The 27,511-nt window shown below is 42.2% G+C and overlaps 1 protein-coding gene across 7 annotated transcripts in view; it reads left to right on the top strand.

Moving 5' to 3' along the window:
- Positions 1 to 27,511, top strand: part of RAI14 (retinoic acid induced 14) — a 98,716-nt gene that overhangs the window by 38,047 nt on the left and 33,158 nt on the right. For 5 of the 7 annotated variants that reach the window (XM_044431557.1, XM_044431556.1, XM_044431558.1 and 2 more), the window contains one exon: positions 24,702 to 24,832. In XM_044431557.1, coding sequence (XP_044287492.1) covers positions 24,702 to 24,832 — 131 coding nt within the window. Of the gene's footprint in view, positions 1 to 24,701; positions 24,833 to 24,862; positions 27,193 to 27,511 lie in introns of those variants that run through there. The other 2 variants (XM_044431561.1, XM_044431562.1) reach the window with 2 other exon arrangements.

Here is a 27,511-nt window from a genome sequence, read left to right on the forward strand (position 1 = left end):
GCGATCTAAGGACAGTCCAGTAATTGCTACATTTTCTTTCAGGTTTGTGGAAGGTTTTGGCAGAGAAGCGCTGGCCAGGATCCAAAGAATTGTTGAACTTGTTCCATGAGTCTGAAAGGCTTTAGATTTTTTTTCTTAAGTAGCCGCTCTACACTGCATGGCAAACTGCTTTTAAAGCTGACTTTTGTATGCATGTGTATCAGAAGCCATAGGCTAAGCCTTCAATGTTTGTTTTAAAAAAAGTTGCATTTGTTTCCAATAAAGTGATTGTTTCAAGAGCACAGAAAACCATGTTTCTAAAGCTAAGATCCCAGTGATCAACTACGCTATTAAATATGAGTAAATCCACTTATGGGACAAACAGTTTATTATGGCAATATTCTATGCTGTTTCTTTTTATTAAAAATAAATGTTAAGAGTAAGGTCTTACACATGCTTAGACAGAATAAGTCCTCCAACTCCCAACATAGCTGGCAAGGGAATTCTGTGAGTTGTAGAACTTCTTTCTGTCTAAATGTGTTGGATTGTGCCCTTAAATTTATGTTTTGCAAAGAAAGATGTTTTCTTACTTAGACGGGCAGTTTCACAGTGCTGACTTGAAGGCAAGTAAGAGCCATCATTAGCTTTGTCTTCTAAGCAGCAAAAGAAAAGGAGATTTTTGCTGCACAACTTTTCAGCCTTAACACTTTGCTAGGGTCTTCTGCATCTTGTTGGGGACTTTGGGCAGGAAGGTCTCTCAGCTCATGCCCAGTGTCTGAGGATTTTGTGGGGAGTCCATCTGACTGGAGTATCATCCAGCCCTCCCAGCAATTTAAGTGCAGCATGGAACAGTCTCTTGTTCAGCTAGAGGAAGACTTGGGGGATCCAGGGGGTTGCCCTGGGTATTGCAATATACCACTGAATATATATTGTGGCCAGTTCAGTTCTTGAATTCCTGCTATGCAGGAATTTGCTCCTGGCAGGAAGTGAAAGCCAATGGCATGGATTCCATTACACATATCCTGAAAACATTTGGTATGGTTCTAATAAGGAGTCCTTAACTGTACACATAATAGCAAATGCATGTTGTTTCGTTCTTATCCTTCTGTGATATCCAGCACAAACATTTGGCTATAGAAATGAATTCTTTTAGTTAAAAGGCATAAATGCTTTGGCTTCAATCCAGAGACACGTGCGGCCAGCTGGGCTCCACTGTCGCCTCTGGAAGGCAGTGATCCCCAAGTGAAGGTTCTATATCCAACAAGCAATACAAGAATCCTGTCCCCTTATCCTTACAAATTAGTTGTTTATGCATATGGAATTAAGGACATATGTAACCTCTTATGCAGGCTTCTGTGACCCAGTGACTTTTGGCTTATTGATTCTCAACTAGGGAATGAGAGGATTTCTGAACATGAATAGGGATTTATGCTTCTTGTCCCAAGATCTTTTTAAATGACATCTAGCAAATGTGTTTTGAGTGTGGTTATATTCACTAGTGTGCATAAGTTTTCCAGTCCTCACTTCAAATACAACAGCTCTGTAGGATAAATTAATTGAGTTTTCTTTTCACTTTTACCTCCTTGGGTTGTTAGTCTATAAAACTAGCCCCAGTTCTGCAATACGTTCTTAGATATTGTGCAAAATGAAAGGTCCTGCTTTTAACTGCAACTTTGCTTTGTTTCCTTGTCCCACTCACAAGGACGGTTTGAGTTTGTTCACATGATGCTCTGGGCACATGGAAGGTGTTTGCTTGGAAACAATAGCTAATGTTGGCTCTAAGAATAAGCCAGCTATGTATGTATGTTGCCAGAAGCAGGGCTTGACTTTTGGCGTGCCACCACAAAGCTCCCTTTTCATTTGCAGTGTTATGCCAGCTTTTTGTTTTAGCAGTGTTATTGTCATAATATATTTAAGCTCTTACTGGTGAGCGTGCTAGAATTTTTTTTTAACAAAAGCTACACTCTGCAGGTGATGGTGGCTTCACACTGCTTGCTGGCTGTCATGGCTCACTGTTGTCTGATGGTTGTGTGAAGAGGCTCTTACTTAGAAGTAGTTTGCATTTAAGTCTTTGTGAGTTTTCCTAATACAGCTGAATACTAGCATGAAGAGAGGCACACATTCTAAAAAGGGTGGACAACTCATGACTCTCCAGATTGTCTTAAAAGTGTGGTGAAATTGTGAACAGTAACATTTCCTTGCATTGCAAAGCATTTATTTTCAGAGCCTATCCAAACCACTTCCACTCCTCATGAAAAGTATTATCTCCAGGCTTATTTTCAACCACGCATGCTGTTTAGCTTGAAATTAATATCGGTTGCTTTTGAAGTTCCATTTCAGTAGGCTAAAGGCTGGTTGCATGTAATGGACATCAGACAGGCCAGAGGGAGATGTTATGAAAGTTCCAGTGTTCAGTAGCTCTTTTCACATGTTCAGACTCTCCCCACAAGGTGAGGGAGAGTGGAGACTCTGCCCTACTTCCATTCACAATTTTTGGGTGACTGTCTACAGTGGGAACTTGCTCTGCTCATATAAGCTCTCCATGGGATTTAGATTTTCTTGTCCAGGGCAGTGAGGTTGTTGATAGTGCACAGGTGGGATCAGTGCTTTTGTCTGTGCTCCCCCTTGCATGGTTCTAATCATGTGTTGGAAATCAATGTCCGAATAAGACTAGTCTTGAGTCTTCGATCCCTAGGGCTTTCTCAGAGCATACATTCCTGTGAATGCTTCTGCATTTCTTGAGGGGAGGTACTTAGGAATTCTACTAACCAAGCGCCAATGTATTTTTGGTTGCAGTCAGAATGAAGGTCTGGCACACTGTTAGTTGTTCTGCCCTTTTTATCTGGAACTTAGGGGGTAAAAGCAACTGTATCATCTTCAGCATTATATTGATTGATATTGATTGAACTCCCTGTGATCTAGTGGTGGAACGACTGGCTGACAATCAGCTGGAGTCAGTCCAGTGTGTTGGACTGGGACCTGGGTGATTTGGATTCTACTCACCTCTTGATAATGAAGCTCACTGAGGAACTTCTGGCCAGTCACTCTCAGCTTAACCCAGTTCATAGGGGTGTTGGTGTGAGCATACAGTGGAGTGGAGGAGGGCTATGTAAGTTGCCTTGAGTTTCTTACAAGAGGAGAAACGGCTATCTTCTATATGAGAGCCCTACTTGCTGTGCATAAGGTAGGAAGAAATGCTCCAACTTGACCAAAAAAGCTGGTTGCCCTAATCTGACCTACCTTGCTTGCTTGCTTGCTTCTGTCTGTCCTTCCTTCCTTCCTTTCTTTCTGCATTTATATGCCATCCCCTACTCCTAGTGGAGTCTCATTTTGGAGAATAAGGATTATGCAGTATGGCCTAATGGCATTATCTTTCATTTTAGTACTTGTAAATTGGTAATGTACATTTCATTTTTCAGAATTCTCTTTCTCTCTTTGTAATGGTCTTTGGCTTAGTACAGTAAGGATGATGGACCCTAATCCCAAACTAGTCAAATTCATCCCAGCAGAGTCATAGGTCTGTGTAGTGTCAAGGACAGCACAGACGTCTTTGGTCCTGGGTCATATGTCAGAGGGCAAAAGGAAGTTGACTTTTGCTCAACATATGGTCCTATAAAATATGGAATACAAGTTTCCAAACTGCCAAAGATTACAAGTGCTGAATGAAGCTAATGTATTTTACAGTTCCAGTCTTGAATTTAATGAAAGCTAATTTTATATAATGGCAGTTCATGTGGGATGATAAATTGTAATGTTTGCAAGCCTTTTTTGTGTAGGCTGGCTTGGTTCCCTTCCTATACCACTATCTGTAATGTTTAATGGGCAATATCTTGTGCAAATACTTTTGCCATGCTCTTTGCTCACAGAGCAGCTTGAACACTCTTGACAGTGCCGTAGTCCAGTGATGGAGCATCTGCCTCGCACGCTCAAGGGCTGGAAAAACTTCAGCTCGGAGCCCTGGGGAGAGAGCCTCTGCTAGGCGGTGTCAAGAATAGTAGGCTACTTGGGTTATGGCCAATGTTAGTCTAACCTCAATCTCAGTCATTTCAGTGGGACTAAGTAGGATTGATATTGGATACAACCCTTGAAGTGTTTTGTACAGTTCTGGTTATTATACCTTCCTTTTCTGGAGCTGGATGCTGTTAACTGTCAGAAATTTCTTCATGTTGGTAACTGGGAACTCTTAAAGCTATGCTTCTTCACCTTTTGAACCCAATTATCCTGGATTCTTCCATAAAGACCCACTTAAGCAATTGTGTACAGCTGAAAGGTGTGTGTGTGTGTTTCCAAACAAACCAGCTTTATCAGCAATGGGCTGATAAAATTTGGGAGATGATGGTTCTGTACAAACTTCCTCAGCAAGTGCAGCAAGCAGTGAATCCTAACTTTAAGAAAGATAGTACAGCACCGTAATTTCCACTTGTTACCTGTGTTTTGAGGGTCTTCAAACTTTTGATCAAATTCCAGTCAAGTAGAGTTACCTGCATTTTGTTGAACTAATAAATACAAACACACAAAATAACTTACACTTGCATACACTCCTTTTATATGTTGTATAAGTTGTATTTTTACTCATTCATTAGGTATTGCAATCTTCCTTAGGCTGTAGATGTTCTATGGGCATATCAGTTACTGTATGATAATTATGCTTAGTGAATGCCTTCATTTCTTTCATGATCCTGAGTCATTATTTTATTTTGTTAACTTTATTTTCATGGAGAAGGTATAGAAACGAGCAGGCAAAATAACAAAGGGACTGGAGTGACTTTCTCATGCGGAAAGATGATAACATTTTGAGTTCTTTTGCTTAGAGGAAGGGTGAGTAAGGGGAGACTCGATAGAAGTATATACAATTAAGCATGTGTGGAAGAAGTAGATAGGGAAAAGATTTTCTTCTTCTTCATAACAGTGGAAGCCAAAGCAAGTCCATGAGGCTGCATGGTGGGAAATTCATGTCAGTACTTCTTCACAAAGTTCTTAGCCATACTGTGAAATTAAGTTCCACAAGAAGTAGAGATGGCCACTTTAAAGGAGGATTGGACCAATTAAGGGGCAGTAATGCCTGCTACTCATGATGATTGTATGCTGGAAACAAAACTCTGGGCTAGATAGGCCTTTGCTCTTACCCAGAGGACGGCTCTTACATTCTTCTACAATAGAAGGAACAATCTCATTTAAATTCTCCCAATTATTTCAGGAAAGGAAAGAGCACTATCCGTTGGCACTATATGTTTAGATCTTATAGCCTAATCTATGTACAGTACGGCAGAACAAGGGACAGTGATTGTAGAACCAAATTCACATAGAGCCAATAGTTTCTCATACCTATTCTTGTTTGTTTAAAAAGAAAATCCGGTGTGACACCCCACAGCCGCTTATTTAGGAGAGGAAACAAAGTTTAGCAGAAAGTTTGAACATCCTGGTGGAAGGAAAAGCCATTCCTAAGACAACTCAGATTTATGGGGTGGGATTTGCGAAAGTCTTCTTGGCACAGCTGTTACTTACAAGCATATTACTTAAACTCTGTAGTATAGTTGGTCTGAAACACAATTCCCAGTTGTGTTCAGCTTGCTTAGCCATCGGCTGCTGTGCCTGCCATAGGCGTCATTTGCAAGTGCTTCCAGTGGTGTCATTTTATATAATGTCAGGATGTATGCTGGGAGTTGATAACACTCAGTCAGGCTGGCTGTCATCCATCGTCCACTCAGATCTTCCTGTTTTGACATTAACTGCTTGGGGCAGGGTGGGGGGGACTTCTTCAAAGGCATGCATATATGGCTCTAGAATATAAAAAGAAAGTTAAAGATGCTGTTAATGAGTTATCTGGTTCCCATAAAAGTTATATCTGTAAATTCAGTTATGGGTTGCTTGCAGAATGACCAGGATCAAATTCTTTGGCTGTTTTATTGATTCTGGTTCCAAACATCAGAACTGTGCAGTGGGCAGAGCAGTTTCTCCAGTGGATTAGTTTCTCCAGTGTATTAGTAAGCCCAGATATTCCCTCAAAGTGCTCCAGTCACCAATGCCCCACATATAGGAGTATCCCTGTCCAGAGCTCTGCAAAATCAGTCTCCTTTACCCCTATCTCACCCCTCAAATTAATTGAATTTTGCATTTGTGCTGTTACTGATTGAAGGACCACTTAATACATAAGACACAGTTGTGCATGCCAGTGCTCGCTGTACCAAATGCCAGCATGAAGGAGAGATGGTATGTCTTGTGACAGTTCAGCCCAGGGGTCCTAGCCTCTTTCAGCTGAAGTTCTGGTGATGGGTGAGACGGAAGGCGAGAAGGGTGAGGCTAAAATTACAAAAAATAGCAGCACATCGTCGCTTAAAGCTTTTACAGCCAGTAACTACTCCTTAGGTACAAATTGCACATCCCTTCTAAAGAATACTTTGTCTACACTATAAAGAGAACATGTTCTTTATTTATTTACTGTAGGACACTTACTTAGTTGTCACTTATTTTTTTATTTTATTGTCACTTACTTAGTTCTTTACTTACTAAAGTATAAAGAGGATATGTCACAGCTTCCTTAAAGAATTCTGGGAACTGTAGGACACTGGCAACTCTCACTTTCCTGACAAAGCTAGAATTCCCAGGATTCATTGGATGCTGTTAAATCAGGTTTAAGCACGTACTGTAGATGTGTCCTCTGGATGTGGCTAACCTATTTATCTGCTGTCACTCTGCTAGTTCAGTGAGTAACTGTTATCTAGAGACCGCAGTATATTACACTGCAGGCTGAGGAAAGCATCAGGGCAGCTGCAGCCAAGAGATTGAATGTATGGTGGTTTTTCAACGCACATGTCACAATGCTTTAGTTTCTGCCATATTAAGAACTTTGCTGTCTTTGCAATAATTTTAGGGGGTGTTCGTCAATAAATGGCAAGCCTTGGATCGGCTCTGTTAATGAGAGGTCACAGTGCCTTATCCCTTTTAGTCAGAAACCCTTGTTTCAGGAGTGGGAAAACATGCAGTATTCAAATTGATCCGAGTTCTTTGATCCTTGCTTAAAGCACATTTTGCCTCATTTGCATTTCTGAGCATCATTTTTTTTCCCAACTGGGAAAATGCCAGTTTTGCAAACAGGAAGAATACTCATTTTTAAAGCGCACATATTTTTTCTTATTTGGAAAAATATGAATTTCTTTTTATAGGCTAGATTGTGAAAATGTGGATAAGGCATAGGGAAATGTACAAGTGCTTACTTATGAACATTAATACAAATCTGGCCAACTGTGAACATTTCCCAAGAACGGTGTTCCTGCATGTATTTGCATTTGGTGTTGTGAATGGGGCACATTCTTGTCAATGAGATTCTTGTGCACCTGTAGTCTCTTCTGGGTTGCTTGTATGGATTGTGCTTTCAAGTGATAGTGGCTACCATGTATACAAGTAGCTATGGGGATGATGGGAGTTATAGTCTAACAGATTTGGATGGCACCTGGTTGGAGAAGTCTGTGGAGGGCTGTAACAGAATAGTGTTTTTTTTTTTTCCAGACTAGAGATGTGTAAACAAAAGAACATTAATTCCATCTGTTGCATATTGGTAGTAAGAGCTCAACATCTACATGCACAGTGAATACATCCAACATTCCAAATACAGAACTGAAACCTTTTAGACTCTTTGATGTACTGGCCTGTATTCTTTATGGCACTCAATTCAGTTTGTTTGCCTTTTCCTATCTCAGAATTATTGGTGCGTAAGTGTGTATTGTGCACACCAGTTTGCTACCATTCCTATTCTTTGTGCACTTAACAATTTAACTTTATGTTGGAGTGGCAGAAGCTTCGGGTTTGATTTATTTTAGTGACTTTTGAGGGCCATGACCCTAAGCACAAAATCCATAAAATATTGAGCTGAACAGACTGTGGATTGTTCCCCCAGCTCTCCGCCTTCCCAGCCAAGCACACAAGCCCAAGGGCTACTCTCCCTTTGTTTTCGGATGTTATTCCACCCTCTGTAAATCTGCTTGTTCTTGTTTTCTGCCACCTTCACTTTTTGCTGAAGGTTTCGATCTATACTCTATTTCCTTCTCATAGAATTAGCACTTTAAAAATATACTTCAGTATTTGCCTGTAAGCATGGATCAGATGGACAAACTGCTTGATCACGTTGCAGCTTATGCTGCAACACCTTCTGTCCATTTCCCCACTAGTAGGCTTCTCCAACCTGATGTCCTCCAAGCATTTTTGACTTCAATTCCCATAATCCTCATTCAATATGATCAGTGATTAGGAATGCTGGAAGATACAGTCCAAACTAGGGATGTGCAAGAAATCTGATTAGGTGTGGAAATCCATTGGATTGTCTGGGCTTGGCTCCCCACACTCTGTCTGCTTTGCTGTGGCCCCGAGTCCAAGCTCCTGGAGCGCATGCCCCGAGCTTGCAGGGTGCTCATCAAAAATTGAACCCTACATGCTGCACAGGCAGCACCCCGTTTTTGCACCCGGTGCACCTCTTGGGAATGGAGACCCTGGCAGCATCCTTCTTCCATGTCCTTTGGGTGGCTGCAACAGGGAAGGTTGCTGAATCATCCTTACCTAAGTCCAAACCTCTGGAGCACACCAGGGTAGGAAGGGTTCTGCCAGGAAGGCTGAGTTACTTGGATCTGCTCGCCGGCTGACATCTGCATTCTTTGCAGTACTTGGAATGCGCTCCCTAGAGATGTCTGCCTCACGGCGTCATCATATGCTTTTCAGTGCCAGGTCAAGACCTTTTTATTTGACCAATATTTTAACATTAAGTAATTTTAATTGTATTAGATTTATTTTAAATAGGTTAGTTTTATGCTCAGTTGTGGAATAGTTAATTTATTTTATTAGGATTTGGGATAATGTTGTAAGCCGTCCAGAGATGACAGTGACGGATGGCCTACCAATTTGAATAAATAAATACTTCCTGAAGCCTACCTTGATGAGGTGCAGTGGACAGAATGTAGAAGCTGGACATGTGGAACCTCAGTTCTATCTCCCCCACTCAGACAGCAGCTGTGAGCAAGTTATAATCCTACAGATTGCCTCAAAAGCTGGCAGTTAGAGTAAAACAAGAGCATGCCTGTGCAGCAGCCTGTGTGAATGGTCTCAGGGCAGTGGGGACACAAGTGGCCTTTGAATGGAACTTCAGCTTAGGTGTACATTAGCAGGAACGGATTGCTTAGCAGAGAGACAGATCTACCTGCTGTTGCTGCTGAGTCAGTACTGGAGTTCTCCTTCTGTATACTCTGGTGGCAACTCTGATTGGCCCTCACAAGAGTGGCATGTTCTCCAAAGTGTTACTTACTATTCTGATGCGCCAAGCAGAGCAGTCCTTACTCAGGAAAATGAACTGGTGCAAATGGAGCTCCACAAATGGGAACACAGATGAACCAGCTGGGGTATATCTTGGTCTCTTGGACATTCCATCACTGACCTTGGGGTCACTGTGCTTTAAACAAAAGATTCAGGAAAGAAGATGTGTTACTGGAATTCATCAACAAATGTGAACACTATAGATTGAGGTCCTGGAATAGTCATGTGCTCCTCCTTCCTCCTTCGCTCCTCTTCTCCATGTGTTTTATTTTGGGTGAAGTATCCAGCTGTGGTGAACTGGTATGGCATACCAAGCCATGTAGAGACGACTGATTATTAGGTAGAATAGGATGGGTGGAGATAGTGTTGTGGTTTGCAGCAGTGCCTGCTTGGTCTTAAAAAGCAATGAATTCCTGAGGAGAATTGTAGACTGTAGTTGCATTTATACATAATATTAAGCTATGGTTTATTTTATCTACAGTTTATTACTTTACATATGAATTGTTTTATGGACAAACTGCAGCTTGTTTTCCATATAACAGGCTTGTTTCATGCCCAACTATTTTGCCTACCTTTGGAGTGGTTTCATTTTCAGCCTGCTCTTGTAGGGTGCCTCTTTTGTGGTACACACAACTGTGCAGATAAGCCAGGGGTATATCACAGTTATGGATTCAAGGATCATGATAAGTCATTGTTTAAGCAAGCCAGACATCATAAGCCAAACACTGTGATCAGTTCCTAAGAAATCTAATGCGTAGAGAAAACTCATGTATTTCCAATTTTAAAAGTGTTTGACTGCAGCTAGAGTGCTCCTATGTACATGAGGTCCTAGGAGCATCTGACCTGGCCCACGTATTCATTCATGACCATTTCAAAATCAGAATTACTATATTGCTGTAATGGAATAAGAAAGAGGTGAAGAAATTAAATTTCTGGAAGAAATCTTTTGAATCTTGCTGCTTCCTTCTAGCGATATTGTGGGATAGGCACTCCTCTCCCAAAGAAAGAGTTGTTGTGTGCAACCAGAAGTGTTGTTTACTACAATTTGAACATGAATTGATGACTTGTCTCCCTTGCCTTGTGATACTTTGGAAAGAGTTGTTCTCCTAATATGGGCAGTCTGCTGTAGAAAGACATCAGAACTGGCAGATATGGTATAATACATTGAGTAATTCATTTGTGGTACTTGTGTTCCATGCAAAATTCTTTTATTTTTATTTTTTTAAAGCAGGGCCATTCAAAGAACAGTCTTCACAATATTTGTTTTGGATTTAGGACGTCTTTAAAATACAATATGCCTATTTGGACAATACCTTTTTAAAAATAGCTGGGCATCTGACTTCCAGGAATACTTGTCCATGTCACATATATCTGACGCCTTTCTTGTCTCCTGAGGACATACTACATTGCATATTTTATGATTACAGCTCAGTGATTTAATGGATCCCCGCCATGTGGTTGAGTCATCTGCTCCATCTCCTGGTTTTAGAAGGATTACACATCTTCCAAAAGTTATGAAACATTAAAAAAGCAAAAGCAAATAGCCTCACCCTTACAGCACAAAGGAGTCTAATAATTTGCATTGGTGAGAACATGTATTTGTTTTGAAGCTGAGAAAATAGTAGCGTTTCAGGTGGCAGATGGGGAAATGCTAAAATGGCTTGGAGTTCATGTCTGTCTTAAGAAATGAAGTGGGGCATAGACTGGGGCAATGACAAACAGCTGAAAACTTATTCAGGGCCGCAGTAATTTCAGTGCCTTACCTTTATCCTTTAAATACAGCAAAACATCTTTTTTCCCCCACAGAAGTATACTTTAATTAATAATTTTGAGTGGGAAGCCATAAATTAGTCACTACCTTCCCATCTGCTTCTGGAAACAATTCAGATGAGTTACTCACTTGCTGGCTGGCTTGGTGCTGTATGAATACCCCAAACAAAAGGCCTGGCTTGGAAGATGTGTGGTAGATAGGATAGGATAGGACAGGATAGATAACGTGGGGTCCCATTTGGGCCTTTCAGGGCTCTCAGGTGGTGCTATGTTCTTCCCTTGGGTCTTCCCTGTTTCCCTACTGGCCATTTGTTTGGTGGCTTCCAATGGTTGTGCCTTATTCCTTACCCCAATTCTAAAATGTGGAAATGCTTCTCCAAGGCTTAGTTGCAAGAAGTAAATAGTTTAAACTAAAATATGCTGGTATTTTGGGCCTCACTCTCCTTGGCCTTTGGCCTCATCCTCTACTGGAATGCAGTCCCTGAAAGCTTAAACGCGGCCCTTATGCAGAAAGAGGACTAGTGCCCCTTGCTGTAGTTACGAAATGAGATTGGCCTCCATGGTAAGGGTGAGTGTAGTGCTAAAATTTCATTTCCCCCAAATGAAATTAACTGCATACCTCTGTGACCCTAAAATATACCTCTTCTTACTTTTTGCAGCTTCCATTTCAAATCTGTTTCCATCCCTTCTCCTTCCACTGCCAGATTTAAGCTGGCAGACGTTTTTGGAGATGGGACTTTTCCCAGGCCTGTATATATGGGGAAGACTCATAGCCTAGTGACAGAACATGTGCTTTTGCCTGCACAGTGTCAAATATTTCCACCTTTGCTGTTTTGACCTGGTCCTTGATTAGGGAGCAGGGCTGGATAGCACCTACATTAAAATCCTTAGATAGCTGGCATCACTCAGGGTCCCAGCTTTTCCCAACCTTGCTCTTTCTATAAGTGCAGTTCCCATCATGCTTAGCCTGCATGGCTGTGAATGATGAGGATTCTACTCCCAATACATATGGGATCACCAGATTGAGTAAGCTGAAGTAGGCAGTGCTAAGCTAGAGGATGCAGAGGTTCAAACAGTTTCCTACAAAAGTTTCCTACAAATACACTGTTGCTTATTTTATAGAAAATCCTCTATGTTAACAGCTGGTGCTAAATAAGCTATTTAATTTATTGCCATTGGTGTTGGGGTGGGATCTTACTAACGGAAAAGCATCAGTAGGTGCAGTGGGATTTCTTTACAAATTGGTCATCAGATTTCCTAGTGCATTTCAAACATCTGCAGTCTACAGGGGAAGCAGGCCAACATCTCAGTAATAAAGAAGAAGAAACCAGGATTTTCGACCTCAGCGGTTAGTCAGACCTGGAGAGTACACTGGCTTCTCCACCCTTTCTGCTCATTTCCTTTATTTGGCTGCAGTTTTGCTTGAGTCTGAAATACTCCACAGTGCTGTTTTTAGGAGAAATAGGTGTTAAGTAGGTTGTCCTGAAGAACGTGGATATTCAAAACTGTTGAGGGATATGTCCTTGCTGGGTGGGGATGATGGGCACACTAGTCCACACATTTGAAGGGCTCTGGATGGATGAAGGCTGTTCTTCATCACTTCTCTTTTTTATTTATTTATTTATTTATTTATTAAAACATTTCTATGCCGCCCCATTCGCCGAAGCCTCGGGGCGGCTCACAATAATTATAATATAAATTAAAAATATAAATATTAAGTTAAAATACCACAATACAGTATAAAATAAGCCGCCCTGGCCAGATAAAACCAATAATGTTAACAGTTAAAATGCCGCTTGAATAAAAAGGTCTTCGCCTGGCGCCGAAAAACAAATAACGACGGCGCCAGGCGGACCTCTCTGGGGAGCGCGTTCCATAACTTAGGCGCCACCGCAGAGAAAGCCCTCCTCCGAGTACCCACCCTCCTAATTTCTTTCATGGAGGGTTCCCGGAGAAGGGCCTCCCCCGCCGATCTCAAGGGGCGGCTGGGCATATATGGATGTAAGCGCTCCTTCAGGTAACCAGGACCCAAGCCGTTTAGGGCTTTATAGGTCATCACCAACACCTTGAATTGGGCCCGGACTTCAATGGGAAGCCAGTGAAGCTGACGGAGAACTGGAGTCATGTGAACACAACGCCCAGTCCCCGTCAGCAGCCTGGCAGCTCTGTTTTGAACCAGTTGAAGTATCCGGACCGTCTTCAAGGGTAGCCCCACGTAGAGCGCGTTACAGAAGTCGAGACGGGAAGTCACCAATGCATGTGTCACTGTCGCGAGGCAGTCATACTCCAGATAGGGGCGCAGCTGGTGGATCAGCCGAAGCTGGAGGAAAGTGCTCCTCGCCACTGCTGTCACCTGAGCTTCTAGTGAAAGCTCCGGGTCAAGGAGCACTCCCAAGCTGCGAACCTTGTCCCTAAGAGGGAGTGCAACCCCATTCAGAACAAGGTTCAGTTCACCCTCTTCAAAGCCAGAACCACCAACCAACAGGACCTCCGTCTTGTCTGGATTGAGCTTCAGTTTATTGGCCCTCATCCAGCCTCTTGTCCCCAATGGCAATTCTTTGCGCACCCCCTGCCCTCGCCCCCCCCCCCCCCCAGTTTTTCAAGCTAGTAGTGTTAACAGCCCAGGACCAAAATGCAAATTTGAAGAAGCTTTTAAGGAATACGTGTCAGTGGGGGCTGAAGTTGAAGTCAAAGGAAACTGAGCCAAAATACCAACATATTTTCACTTAAGGATCTTACTGACAATGTACTGGATGGGATATAAATGTTGCAAATAATTAAATAAATAAAAGACTGGGCCTTAGAAGAGGCATTTTAATTAACTAGAGTGCAACAGGTTGTGAGGGTGGGGGAGCGGGGGGAAAGAGTGTAACCTTTGGGGAAACCAGTTAAAGAAATGGATTTTGGGCCAGGAGAGGTGGGCAGGGCCAACTGGTGAACCCATCTGGACTTGATTTGGCCCCCACGATTAAGTATGAACATAAGAGGTGTACTGCTAGATCAGACAACCGGACTATCTGGCCCAATGTTCTGTTCATACCGTGGCCAGTCATCTGCCCACAGAAAACCCTCAAGTGGGGTAGAACTGCAACAGTACCCTTCTACACAATTGCCCCAGCAACTGGTATACATAGGCATAGTGCCAGATGGTAGAATATAGTCTAGAATATAGCCATCAGGTCTAGTGGCCATTGATGGGCTTATCCTCCATGAAGGTGAAGAACCTGGGAACAGACGCCATGACTTGTTTTTGAGTTTTGAACTCGGGGTTGTTTATGGTTAGTGACTCATTGTTAAACCATAGTATGGGGTTCACTAGGACAACCCCATGGTTCAACAGCCGCCCAAAGTTAACCAATAATCTGTATTGTTGCATGCAAACAAAGTCAGTGTTTGAAGCAGTTGTTCAAGCTTAGAAAGAGACAAAGATCCATGAAGTTGTTATTATCTTGCTTGGACAAATTACGGTTGAGGGGCTTAGTGTCTCCTTACTGCTTCAATGTTGTGGCAGGAGCTGTATGCCTCTTTCACCTTCTTTTGATGCTTACCTGTAGTAGGCTCTTGAGCCAGTGTTACTGCAGCTGTAACTCAGATGCACATATTATCCTAGCTCTGACTATGCTTTGAAGAAATGTCTCTTGTACTCCCAATTAAATAGTTCAAGAAACTTGAATGGTACTTAGTCAGCTAATAGGTACATCAACAATAATTTCCAATTGTTGCTGGTAGCAGCTTTTTTCTGCTGAATGACAAGTGGAATAAATATGCATACATTTCAGAGAATGGCTCATGCTTGGCTGAGTTGTACACAGAGGACTTTTGTCTGAAAGCAAAAAACCAAATTATAATTTTTAGGATGGCTTTTAAAATGGCACAAATCAGGGTGACTTTTATGCAAAGCCACGGCAGGGAAGTACATCCTAGCTCTCTGCCTTGGAGATTGAAGGAAGATTGCTAGAGAAATGGTGTCAATAATATTTAGAGGTGTGGCAAGAATACTGTTTGAACATGCATAATGTGCCTTATTGTAATTATGTTGCACAGATGTGGAAAATGTTCACACTGATCTAAATGTTCCTTGGGAAATGTCCCAAGAACCAAGTCAATAACCCATTTTTTATTTTATTGTATAGCAGCAAAATTTTAGACCTGAACAAGGGCAAAAAATTTGCCCTACTTGCCCAGGAGCTGAAACATGGGCGTGGAGGACTCTTCTCCCTTCCCCAAGAGGGAACAGCAAAAGTCTTTTTCCCTGCATGTATTTCAGTTGTTGATTCTTGTGCACATGAGTCAACATACAGGGAAATGTTGCTGTCCGAGGACTAATCTGCCATGATGTCTGTTGTGGTCAAACTGGGTTGGAGTTGGCTAAAGAGCCATAAGAAGCTGTCATATATAAGGCCAAATTATTTGGACATCTAGTCCAATATAGGTTGTTCTTACTGGCCGTAAGTCTCCAAGGTCTCAGATTCAGTTCTCTCCCATGATGTGACACCTTATCATTGAACTCGAGACCTTCTGCACGCTCAGCAAGTGCAACACCGTTGAACTGTGATACTTCCCCATGTTTGTGTATTTATCTGTTACATTTGCATCCTGCCTTTTTCCTGCAAGAAAGTAAAGGCGGCTGATCCAATTTGCCTCTTCTTCTGCATTTTATCTTCACAACTACTCTGGGAAGGTTAGGCTAGAGCTGTGGTCTTCAAACCTGAGGAACCCTTCTCAATGTGAAAAATCGGTGTAAACTCATTAATAAATATGTGTTATGTAATACATTTTATTTGAATAAAATATTAGTTAATGCTGCTATAATATAGTTAATCCACTATAAACAAAAACCATTTATACATTAATGAACCCATGTATTACTTAGTAACTAAATAATACCAAATTTACTGAACACATACTAAATTTTAGTGTAACTTCATGAATAAATAATATGAAAAATTAGATTTCATTTTAATGACTTGGATAGGCTTTTTGCCACAAAGAAAATCAGATATGGCGTTATTATGACAGCTGCAAGTGCATTTCTGCCTCTGCATCTATTTTATTCCTGTATTAAGCCTATGTGATGGTTATTCCTTGCAATCCAAATCCACTAGAATGAAACCAGTTTGGCTTTAAAATGACTTAATCTGCTTTTAAAGGTATTTGTGTAAAAGCTCTGAATTAAAATGAATAAAGACCTTACCTCGTCACAGGCTTCTCTCTTTTAAATGAAAAGAAGGAATGAAGATCTTATAATTTCACTGTAATTTGAAGAGCAAACACAGAACTCCTGGATGATTTTCATGGGAGCCTGAAGTTCCAGGAAATACCATTTGAACGCCATGTGGGTAGAGTTAGCAAATGGCCCCAATTCACCCAGTAAGATTCATGGCGGAGTGGTGCTAGAATTCAAATCTCCTGACACACAGTCTAACCAGTGTGCCGCAACAGGTTCTTAGCAGCCAGAATCAGACATCAAATCAACCCCTGTGCTGTGGTTCTAGAATAAGAGGGACATAAAGTGTTTGGGATCAGAGTATAAATTGGATGGAGTGTGTGGCCAAATGAACTGACTTATGTGTTGATTGTCATGTGCCAATTGGCATCACACAGGAGCTGGTTGGTTCAGACATTAAACCATGGTTTGCAATAATGTAGATTAGACTCACAACTGTGATATAATGGCAACCATCTGTGTGAAGTTCCTTCTTTACCATGTGTCCCTGAGAATCCCTGAATGCTGTCCCTAACCATGAATGGTATCCTGGAAGATAGTGGCTGATGAACATCCCAAATCAGGGGGCTGGACTAGATGGATCTCCAAGACCTCTTCCAACTGTGATTTACAATCAGCTCCAAGCCTCGCATTCTGCTTGAGCAGCTAGTTACCGTCCTTTTCTGGGCACCCTAACAACAAACTGTACCTGATCATCTCAGTGTGAAGGATATGTGTAGTTTTTAGATTGTGTTTGGAACTAAGTTCTCATAAGGGAGGACAGTATGCTTATAACCAGTAGCAGCTAACCCATTGGTTTGGCTTCAAATATTGTAGGGTCTCCTTTCAGACCTAAGAGTAGGTCATGTACGGGCTTGCTTGATTTTTAAAGTAGTTGAAATGTTCGAATTGACACTTCTTCCATTGGTCTTTGTCTCTCTGGTCTGCATATCTCTATCTAGTTTACTGAAGTTACCATACAGCAGTGGTCTTTTTCCAGTGGAAGAGTATCAAAACAAGATATTATTCAGTCAAATTCATAATCTAGTTTTGAATGTGATTTTTGGCTTCTTCTGCTAAGCCTAGTTGTGCAGTCTGTGAACCACTTAAGCCAAGTATGCTCATTTTAAAGTTCAGAAAGGGATGGAGAAGCAAGCATGATAAAGAGCAAATATCTGTGGTTTTGGAGATCTTTCTCAGTGGAATTGGATTGCCTAAATCTCAGCCTTTATTAAGCCAAGCACCAGCACTTCAGCACAGCAGTTGGCTGACATCATTTGTTTTTAATGCTGCTTTGGCAACTGAATGCCTCTCTTTAGGTCCCAATCAGTGAAAGAATTGTGTGAGAATTAAAGCATTTTGTCATGAGAGTTTTTGCTTTGTGCGCTGCAAACATGAGTATTAATTTGGGTTGTGGGGAAGCTGAGAGCAACATTCAACAGGGCACTTAATGCTGCCGATTCTCTTGTGCTCTGCTGCTTCTGCTGAGCTGGGTCTCCAGAGATTTAGCAGTTCCTGAAACAAGTGAAAACTGTTGATTCTCGATAAGGACAGGTCAGTGGAGCATACTTATGCAAGCTCTGCCAGCATATACCCTATTCCAGAAGCGAGCGTTTTCACTCATTTCCAGTTGCCCTGGAAGTGTGAAATCTTCCTTCCACAAGTGACAGGGTCTCAGGGAATTGGCAGTGCATAAAAGAATTGCTGGAGGCATAAGCACCGCATTGGATTCCGCCTGTAGCACACACAGAGGAACATTTAGCAATGACAAATAATGAAATTTATGCTCTAAGAACAACAACTAGAGGACCTCTTTGCGTGCCTGTGGCACACTTCCAGTTTTGCAGCATTTCCTGTACAGTCGCACAAATTGTGCTTGCGCCAGCTTCAAGCAGCATTTACTGCGTTAAGCAGATTGTGCATATTGAGTGTGCTTCATATTCCAAGTCTTGGTGGGGTGCAGGGGAAGCTCAGGTTATGGAAAAGAGAGTTGTAAGAGGGGAGTGGGCTTAATTATCAACTGACTTACTGAGATAGATGGGTTGCATGTGGTGGCTGTAATTGCTCTTGTCCTCTCTTGAGAAGTACAAGAGATAAATCACTGGTCTTTTTATTGCTGACTTGCAGGTTTGCCGAACAATGAGAAGCAGCCTGACAAGTTGCCAACCCACTAGCCTCACGCGGGTGATTTAGACTCCAGTTTCCGTTCTTGGCCAGAGATTGCAGCCCGCTTTACGTTAGTGCTGCCTGTCTCACTGCAATTCTTAATTGTGTGCATGGGAAGGGTAGGGCTTGTCAGGCTTAAGTGGAGAAAGGGTGTTTCATAGTTTTCCATTGCAGATCCCTGGGGAAGGCTGTTTTCTTTTTAAGGTGGAATGGCTCTAGCCCTCATGAATGCTCTGAATCTTAACACTGCAATTGTTCTATGAGTGTGGTCTTAATGATTGATATATTAAAATGTTTTATTTTTGAGTTTGTCCAAGCCCTAGCCAACCTGGCCAGTCATCACAGATTGTGGGAGTTGTAGTCGAAAACATCTGGAGGGCATCAGCTTGCCTTCTTCTAGTATCATTAGTAAAGTGGTTGTTTTATTTTACTTTATTTCTTAAGCTGACTATAATAACTGAAGCTTAAAATGATGTGTGTGTGTGTGTGTGTGTGTATGTGCGTGGGAGAACAGGATTTTTAGTGCAATCTCAAGATGCCGAGGTATGAGTACAGTTCTGTTCTCATGTGTGTAAATAAAAATCTTGGCTTTTTCTACAACTGGAACAGATTATTTTTTCCTTGTCTCCCCACACTCTATTTTGTTGACAAGAGTCAATTATTTATAGAAATGCTTGACCTTTTCTGTGCAGTAAAGTTGATGTCTGTAGCACCTTTTAAATATGCAGTTTAAGCTTTAAAAATTGCTTTTACTAACAAACAAACAAAAAACCCCAGCAACAGCCTGAGTAGAACTTGGAGTACATGCTGCTTTTTAGATGGTGTTTGTTTTGGGACAATCCTGCTCCCATCATTCATCTTTTGAAGAGATTTTCCTTTTGTAAACACATTCCTTCTAATTTCTGCCCTTAGGATAGAACAGAGTACATTTACAGTCTCTAGTTTAAGTTAAACTAATTTAACAGCAGGTGTGGATCGACTCAAGACCTGCATGGTCTGCTTGCTTGCGTGCTTGCTTGTTTGTTTGTTTACCATCTCCTAAAAACTAGTTGCTGGATGTGTTGCACAACGCTTAAAAATAGAATAAGAAAACACTAGAAAACTTGAGAAATAATAGAAAGCGAGCGCAACATAAAACCTCAGTACAAAATGCATTGCTAAAGTATTGGAAGCTAAAACTATGTCCAGGAGATAAATGATAGATACACAATTTTTAACTTTATAGCGACTAAGAGATAACTGAGAGATCACGGGGTGATGATCACGTCTCTTGTGGCCAAATGAGGGGGCACCCAGACTTGTACTGATCTTACATAGGAGGAGAAATGCAGTAGAACATGATGATTCAGTGGAGCCTTTACAGGTGCTTAACTGGGGTGCGGGTGGTTCTTGCAGAGTTTAGGCTAGTAATTGCTGCTGCTTATACAGTTGTTCGTTAAGAATAAACTGGCACTTAGCTTAATTAATATTAATGCAGTTTTGTTACCTGCAAATCTGCAGTTGGTGGGACAGTGATTATCTGCATTGTTTACTACCATCCAGGTCAGCAGAGATTGGTTTGAATCAAGACTAGTAAAGCCACTGGGTTGCAAGCCTTATTTCAAAGCACTGAATTTTAATCACTTCAAAATCAAAAAAAGTGCTTTTGAGTGAGATTGAGGGTGGGGGTAGGGGTGGTTGAAGCACATGCCCACATGTATGTAAGATATTTAACATTACCTACAGTTCATATGGCAATCCTTGTAATGTTCTTGACTTTTAACAAGTCCTGGAGTCTGTGTTGCTCTGCCATTTGTAGTGGATTGTGTAAAATTCTGCCTCAAATAAATATGAAATATGCCTGTGCAAGATTATTTACAGTTTTTCAGTATCCTGATAGGGCACATCAAGCTGCCGTAGTCCATCTAGCCCTGTATTGTTCACACTGTCTGGCGGGTTTCAAGCAGGATTTTTTCCAGGAACTGAACCCAGGGCTTTTTGAATGCAAAACAGGTCCCCTGGCACTGAGCCACAGTCTCTCCTTTCTCTGAAACACTCAGGGAGCCATATATGGTTCCTCCTCCTCCTCTTACAGACCAGCCTTCCACAGCTTGGCTGCCCCATGGTGTGCTGGGATACAACTCCCATCACCCCCAACCAGAATGGCCCTTGCAAGGCTGATTTGACCAAGACCACTAAGTGGTTGAGCAAGGATTTCAACCCAGTGTCTCCCTGCCCAAGTTCCAACATGGTAGCTATAACAAATCTGTACAAAGAAAATACATTGAGATAGCTTTTTGATCCCATAGTAATTTTCTGCTTCCTCTCAAAATACTTCTGTGTGAGAGAGATTACAGAATGTGCCTTTTAGAGGTCGTTGTGATCCATTGCATGCACCTTAAACTACCCTTTTCAGTGAGGTATGCAACAGCCATCCTGCAGTGATACTGCCTGTGGGTTGCATGCAGAACATCTCAAGGTGCCGTCCTGCTTAGCCGAGGTGGACAAGACTGACATTTCTGTAACTGGGTCTTATGTGTTGCTTTCTGCTTCAAATAATTCATAGTCTCCAAATTTAAAATACATGCTTTTTCCCCTCGTTGCGGCTGCACCATTAACAGTGAGGTCATTAGAGCAAAGAAGCAAATCATTTCACCTCTCCACTCATCTATTAATTGTCAGTATATTTGGTTACAGTAAACTGTTCACGAAGCTAATAGATCCTCGCATCGGCATTTGCCAGTCTTTTGTAATTAATGAAAGACTTTTGTTGCAGTTCTAATAAATGTTTATGTGAAGTGGTTGAATGCTTAAGTGTTATGCTACCCGAGCACTGTTTGCTTCCATGTGACCAGTCTGGTTAGGAGGATACCCTACTTGAGGACTAGCCTCATGTCTGCAAAGGGCTAAGTTGCGCTCTTTATTGTTAGCACTGGATGTGGCAAAGTAAGTAGATTCTTGCTTCCCTGTGCTACAAGTAAACAGCTGTAATTTTAAAGCTAAGCCCTAAATGTTAATTACAAATAAGTGCATGCTTCGATATGCACTTTAAACGTAAATATGCGACTACCAAAGGAAAAGACAAATGAAGGACTCGCAGTGTTAATAGTCAGTCGAGTGCCAGATTTAGAGAATGTAAATGTAAGCACCTGCAAGTTTGATTTGAGTTCTCTGTGAAGGTCGTTTGCTTTGTGCCAGGTATTAGAGGAAGTCGAGAATGGGGCTGGTGGGGAGAGTCCTGCTCTGCTTCTGGTTGCCTCTGACGTTAGGCACTAAGGGGGAGTGGGTGGGCAGCGCTGGCTGTTTGGGTGATTGACAATTGATCAACAGTGGCTCCTTGGCTATTTAAGAATAAAAGCAAAAATCCCTCCCTCCAATGTAATGCTGAAATGCTGTAATGAAGAAAGTTCAGCCTAAGTCTGGCTAAGTTTTTGTGTGGAAAGACTGTGAATTCTGCTCAGTTCTGGCACTCAGAACAATATCCCAAGCTCAGTATTTTTGAATTGTAAATGTGTGTCTTTTGTACCAGGCTTTAGTTAGTGGATCTTGGGGTTCTAGTGAAATGTTAAAAAAGCAGCTCCTACAATTCTTTCTGGGAACCGATCCAGCTAAATGAACAGGTAGTAAAACTTCAAATTAATAAGCCAACCCTGAAATTGGTTCACCTCAATGAACCAGGCATGGATCAGGCAGTGAGGAAATAGCTATTCTCAAAGCTCTGTCTGTCTGTCTGAGATTTAAATTCTGCCTTTATTCTTACAATAAAGCCAGAATGGCTTTCCTTCTCCTCTCCTCTATCTTATCCCAACAACAACAACCCTGTGAGGTAGGTTGGGCTGAGAGTATGTGACTGGCCCAAATTACCCAGTTGCTCCATGGCTAAGTGGGGACTAAAAGCCCGATTGCCTGAGTCCTGGTCCTACACTCTTAATCGCTACACCACACTAGCTCTCAGTATGAAGTGATAAGTTGCCCCTGCTTTTCCCTTTAATCTTCTGCACATATCATGCTTGAGACAAGCCAGTAACAAGGATGATAGAGTGGAAATTTGGGTTGCTGGTAATACTGGAAGAGGCAGGATGCAAGATGACTTTTCTGAGCATGATTGGCACTCAGTTTTAACTTTTTCTTTGAATGGAACAAAGGCCAAGGGGGAGAACCACATTGGTTCGGCTTACGGTGCTGCTCCCACACAAGCCACGTGGGCAGCACAGGGCTTTCTCACTGCCCCTTCTTCGGTGAGAATGCTGACTGAAGGTTGTCTGTTTGCAAAGGACTAGGAACTGCAGCAAAACGCCAGATCAGAGTTCAGCAGCTGGGGCCCTGGTAGCATGTTCCGAGTTGTATTTTTCATTTAAGGTTTTTGGCTTGGACTCTTCAACTGAGATGCCAGCTTGGCTTGCAACTGCAGCACAAGTGTGCAGCTCATTAGTACTGAGGGTAACTCCCTTCCCAGCTAAGGCTAGCTCAGACTGTCAAACAGCACTGACTCATTTGGTGACATGATGCTTGGGAATATTAGAGTAAATATTTATGATTCAGTGCACATGAGAAATTTGCTTTACCTTCTGTTTACAGCAAACCATGTTGGAATGAAGGTGCTGAAGCATTTATTTTTGGAGTTTTGAGTTTCGATAGGGCTTTCTGTTTGTTTTTGGAGGAGTGAAGATTCTTTCAGGCAAACGGTTCCCCACCCCTAATTTTTTCATGCAGACCAGCTTGTTATAGACCAGAGCACATAGGAACTCTTTTGTTCCTGTGCTTTGCAGCCCGTTGCTTATAAACTCTGCTGTGCGGGTCAAAACAGCAACAGCAACCAGATGGATTTGGTCCATGGCTTGGCTTCTTTAGCTGTAGCAAGATTGGTCAACCCTGCTCTTCCCTTGTTACTAATGCAAACTCAGAAGTGGATTGGTGTGTTAGCATGTTAAGACATTAACGGTGTACAGATTAATGGTCTACAAATATACTCTGACAGACTCTTGGATGGGCCAAATCCCATTTTCAAGTACATGAAGAAGTTTGCTATATATTAGGTAGGTGAGAAACTCCTCAGATGTTACATCCGCTCTGAAGACCACTTCACAGAGGATGAATTAGCACCAAACATTGTGTGGGGGCTGCCTGTGTTGAGGGATGATGAGCCAGATGAGCTGGATCCTGAGCCCCCAAGGGAAGACAGTGGTTGACTCTTCCCCTTGTGATAATTAGCCTCCTCTTCAGCAGCCAGAGGCTGACACCAGGAAGCCAGGGGCTCAGGGACTTGGCTGGCTACCAGATGCAGCAGCGTCCACCGGGGGAATGAGGGCCCCTCAGGAGTAAAAGTATATTTGTGAGCAGACCATTCTGCAGGTGGCGCTGATAGCCTACGGAAGTGCTCTGGGCAAGCTTCTCGGCATGGAATGCAGAAACGGTGTCTGCATTCTGTTCTGTCTTTGAACAAACTATTGGCCTTATCTTTAGTACTGAGCTTGAATAATTCCCTGGACCTCTGTCCCTCCACCACAATGAACAAGACATGGGAGATAGTCTGGGGGCACACAATATAGCAGTCTTGCCTGGAAGCTAAGCAAGCCTATGGTTTGGTCATTGCATGGACAAGCAAACATCTGGGAACACCATAGGTTGTGTTTAATGTGGAAGTAAAGTGAGAATCCAATAGAGTAAGAAAATAAGCAGGAATATCCGAAAGTAACCCTTTGCAATAGGGCACTTTCCAGATGTGTTGAACTAGAAGACATGGTTCTCAGCCAGCCCGATGGCTATTGATGACGTGTGTTTTAGTCCAACAATAAACCTGGAGTGTGCCAGGTTGAGAAGCACTGCTTGGGAGAGGTATAGAGAAGAAATAAAAACATATCTCTTGGCCGCCTTTCAGGGCAGGAGCCCTTGCAAGGCAGCATACAACAATAAAACTCACATAATCAAAACCGATTTGGTAATAACAGAAAAGCCAGCAAAAATTGGAAAGAACAACAAAGAGCTGTCAGGCCCAAATGCAGTGCAAGGAAGGCCAGAATACAAATGAATGCAAGCTCTGATCAGAGTGGGTATAAATCTATTCCAACCAGCATATAAAGTGCAGAGGAAGAAAAACAAATACCTGAAGCGGGACTCTTACTTTCTCATGCAGTGGCTCTGTTCCATGCATGACCTTGTCTAAGCTGGATGTCTCTGGAATGATCCAATATTTGAGGAGTAGAGATAGGGGAGTCTCTTAGCAAACAGTGAATATATGTACTAAGAAAACAAAGGATCTTACACTGCTGCTTTTTCCTGAATTTCTGTTTTTCTTTTCCTACAGGCAAATGAGTGGAATAAGAATGATGACCGTCTACTCCAAGCTGTGGAGAATGGAGATGTGGAGAAAGTGGCATCTCTCCTGGGTAAAAAGGGAGCCAGCGCCACCAAACATGACAGTGAGGGGAAAACAGCGTAAGTAGTTAATCTAAAATAGAGCAAAATCCCATTTGCAGTAAACTTTTCATATTGTAAGTTAGGACTTCATACCCTCAGGTGATTCCAGCCTTAGTTCTAAAGCTGCAACTCTGTGCTGTGCAGATTCCAAGCACATCTTTTTTTTTTTAATCAGGAAAAACAACTTTTCCTGGGATAGGCCTCCTACCTTGTATCAGACACAAATATTTTAAATCAGGGTTTAAAAGTGCATTTTCTGTAGAACCATAACTGTGACTGCTTTGAAGTAGTGATTAACCTTTTGTTATCAATGGTGGGAAACATCTAGGGGTCATTGTCATTTCCCCCACCTACAGAACCCTCCAGAGTCCACACCCTCCACTGAACTTGCTGCACTGAAATTGTTGCCACTGCAGCAGCAACACCCCCTGAAATTTCGGATTTCCTTTGCACCTTGTCTCTTGCACTGTTGTGAGAAGGGGTTGCTGCTAGGTAAGTGGCAGGGGACCACAAAAATGGCCATATGTAACCCAGCCTGGCTTTATTTGAAAACTCTGCCCAAAGGAGGCTGGTGTAAATGCAGCAGGTACTCCAGTCGCCCTAAAGTGTGAATCAGCTCCAGCCCTGATGCAAATCACATGCAGTGTTGAACATTGGATTATTTATCTGCACCAGTGTAATTGGAAGTCATGAACTGCAGTATATGAAGATGTATCAGCATAACTTATCTGGAAGAAAGCTGTTTATGGCAAATGTGTGATACAACAGAGTACGCTGAACCCATTATGAGAACAATATCTTCTTTGGTAATATTTTTGTGTAGAAAGCTGTAGCATCTGTATGGGATACACCATGGTATAAGTTAGGAGCTGATCGGGCTTAACCTTAAACTAGAATTGCTTACAAGCAGGCTTGAAAAAACCACTTCAAGCCCTGTTTGGTGGGTGATCTGTGCTGGTACTAAGTTAGAGGCAGGGTTGATGTGATGATTTGGCTAAAACAAGCGAGGGAAAGTAGAGGAATTTATGCAGGGAGAGGGGCAGGTCCAAGGAAGGTCTACAGCTCCTAGCACATCCCAGTCAACTATGCCAGCTGCAGCACACTGGGAGTTGTAGATATTTTTTTTTTGTCTAAATGTGCATAGGCCTTTAGATATAGGTCTTCAAAGTGCAGGGGTATAATTGAATGTACAAAACGAGGTGCTCAGACAGTGTTGGGGGTGGACTGAAACCTTCTGCAGCTTCTACCATAGTATTTATTTATTTAAAGCTTTTATATACTGTTCATTTAGCAAAAAAGCTCAAAAGGGACAGTTTGCATCCTTCCAGGGTTATTTTCTGCACCCACTAATACAAGTCTTCCAAGCTGGGGAAAGGGCTGTCAGGGTTGTGGGGCAGGGAGGCAGAATAGTAAATCATGGTAGGGAGCAGGACTGGTGGAAGATTATCCTTTGGCAAATGACTTTGGGGTATCAGTTGCACCCCACTCTGCTTCCCCTTTCTCTGATTGAGGCAGATCCACCATTTGACACAGTTCTCCAACCATCCATCACACGACCCGGTTGTTCTGTTTTTGTTGCATAACACAAAAAGGGATTATTCTGCCATTTAAGAAATGCACATTGTGAATCTAGATCTTAAAATTCTTAAACAGCAGTGTGTGTTTCTTTTTCCAAGTTAAGGTCTGATGCCTGTGTGCGGAGTTTGTGTCATGCTTTTAAAAGAAAAGGCAACATAAGATTTTTGGCATTTAATCTTATAGCTGTAGAAAGAATCGATTTACTAGGCAGTTGAAAAATGGCTTACTGTTTCGCTATCCCTTGAGAAAACAGAAGGCTTGTAAATTGCGGGCAGATGGGAAAAGAGAGGAAGCAACCATGGGAGGATGCTGGGCAGTTTATGGCTAACTGTGAAACTGGAAAGCACAGTCTTGTGATTGCGTTTATGGAGCTGTACTCTTGCTTAGTCTGCTTATGTTTGGCTGCCTTGCTTCAATTTCTGTTTGGATGAAAAAACCTGACTTGAAGCCTGTTCTGTAACATTAGAATTGCTGCAATAAGATGTCCTCCCTATCTTAATCTGACCTTAAAGGAACTGCCTGCCCTTTTCCTTTAAAAAAAAGTGAGGGGCAGAAAAGGAATTGGGGTTTTGTAGATTGCCTTCTCCAATCAGGTGTCCTCCAGGTGTATTCTTTGACAGCCTCTCTCCCTCCCATCCAGCATGTCAAAAGGTTTGGGAACTGCCTTTCTAAGAGGACTAAAGCTACAATCCTGTGCACATTTACACTGCAGAAAATTGTACAACTCTCCGCATTCCCTAACTATCCTGACTGCCTGAGAAATGCTGAGCTGAAGGACATTTTGTTCCATCAAAACTACCGTAAGATTGCACACTAAAGCACATAAAATGTAAGGTGTTCCCTGGTGTTTTGTGCATTACATTTCTTACCACAGAGGTGCAGAATCCGCAGCTGTTTGTGTAGGCCATGAAACTATCAGGACGCCAGCCTGCTTTTTTTCCTAGCTGCCAGCTTCTTCCCTCTGCCCTGCCCTCTTTTTTGGCAGGGAAAAACATTTTCCTTTGATCAGGATGGTAGAAGGGGATGTCACTGCATCTGCTCCTGTACCATGCTACTGATCCTGTGCAACGCTTTCCCTCTCTTCCCCCTGCCCCCAGCAATAGTGATTAAAATCCTTCA

The sequence above is a fragment of the Varanus komodoensis genome, unplaced genomic scaffold, assembly GCF_004798865.1.
Source record: "Varanus komodoensis strain SLA01 unplaced genomic scaffold, ASM479886v1 scaffold22, whole genome shotgun sequence".
Lineage (NCBI taxonomy): Eukaryota > Metazoa > Chordata > Lepidosauria > Squamata > Varanidae > Varanus > Varanus komodoensis.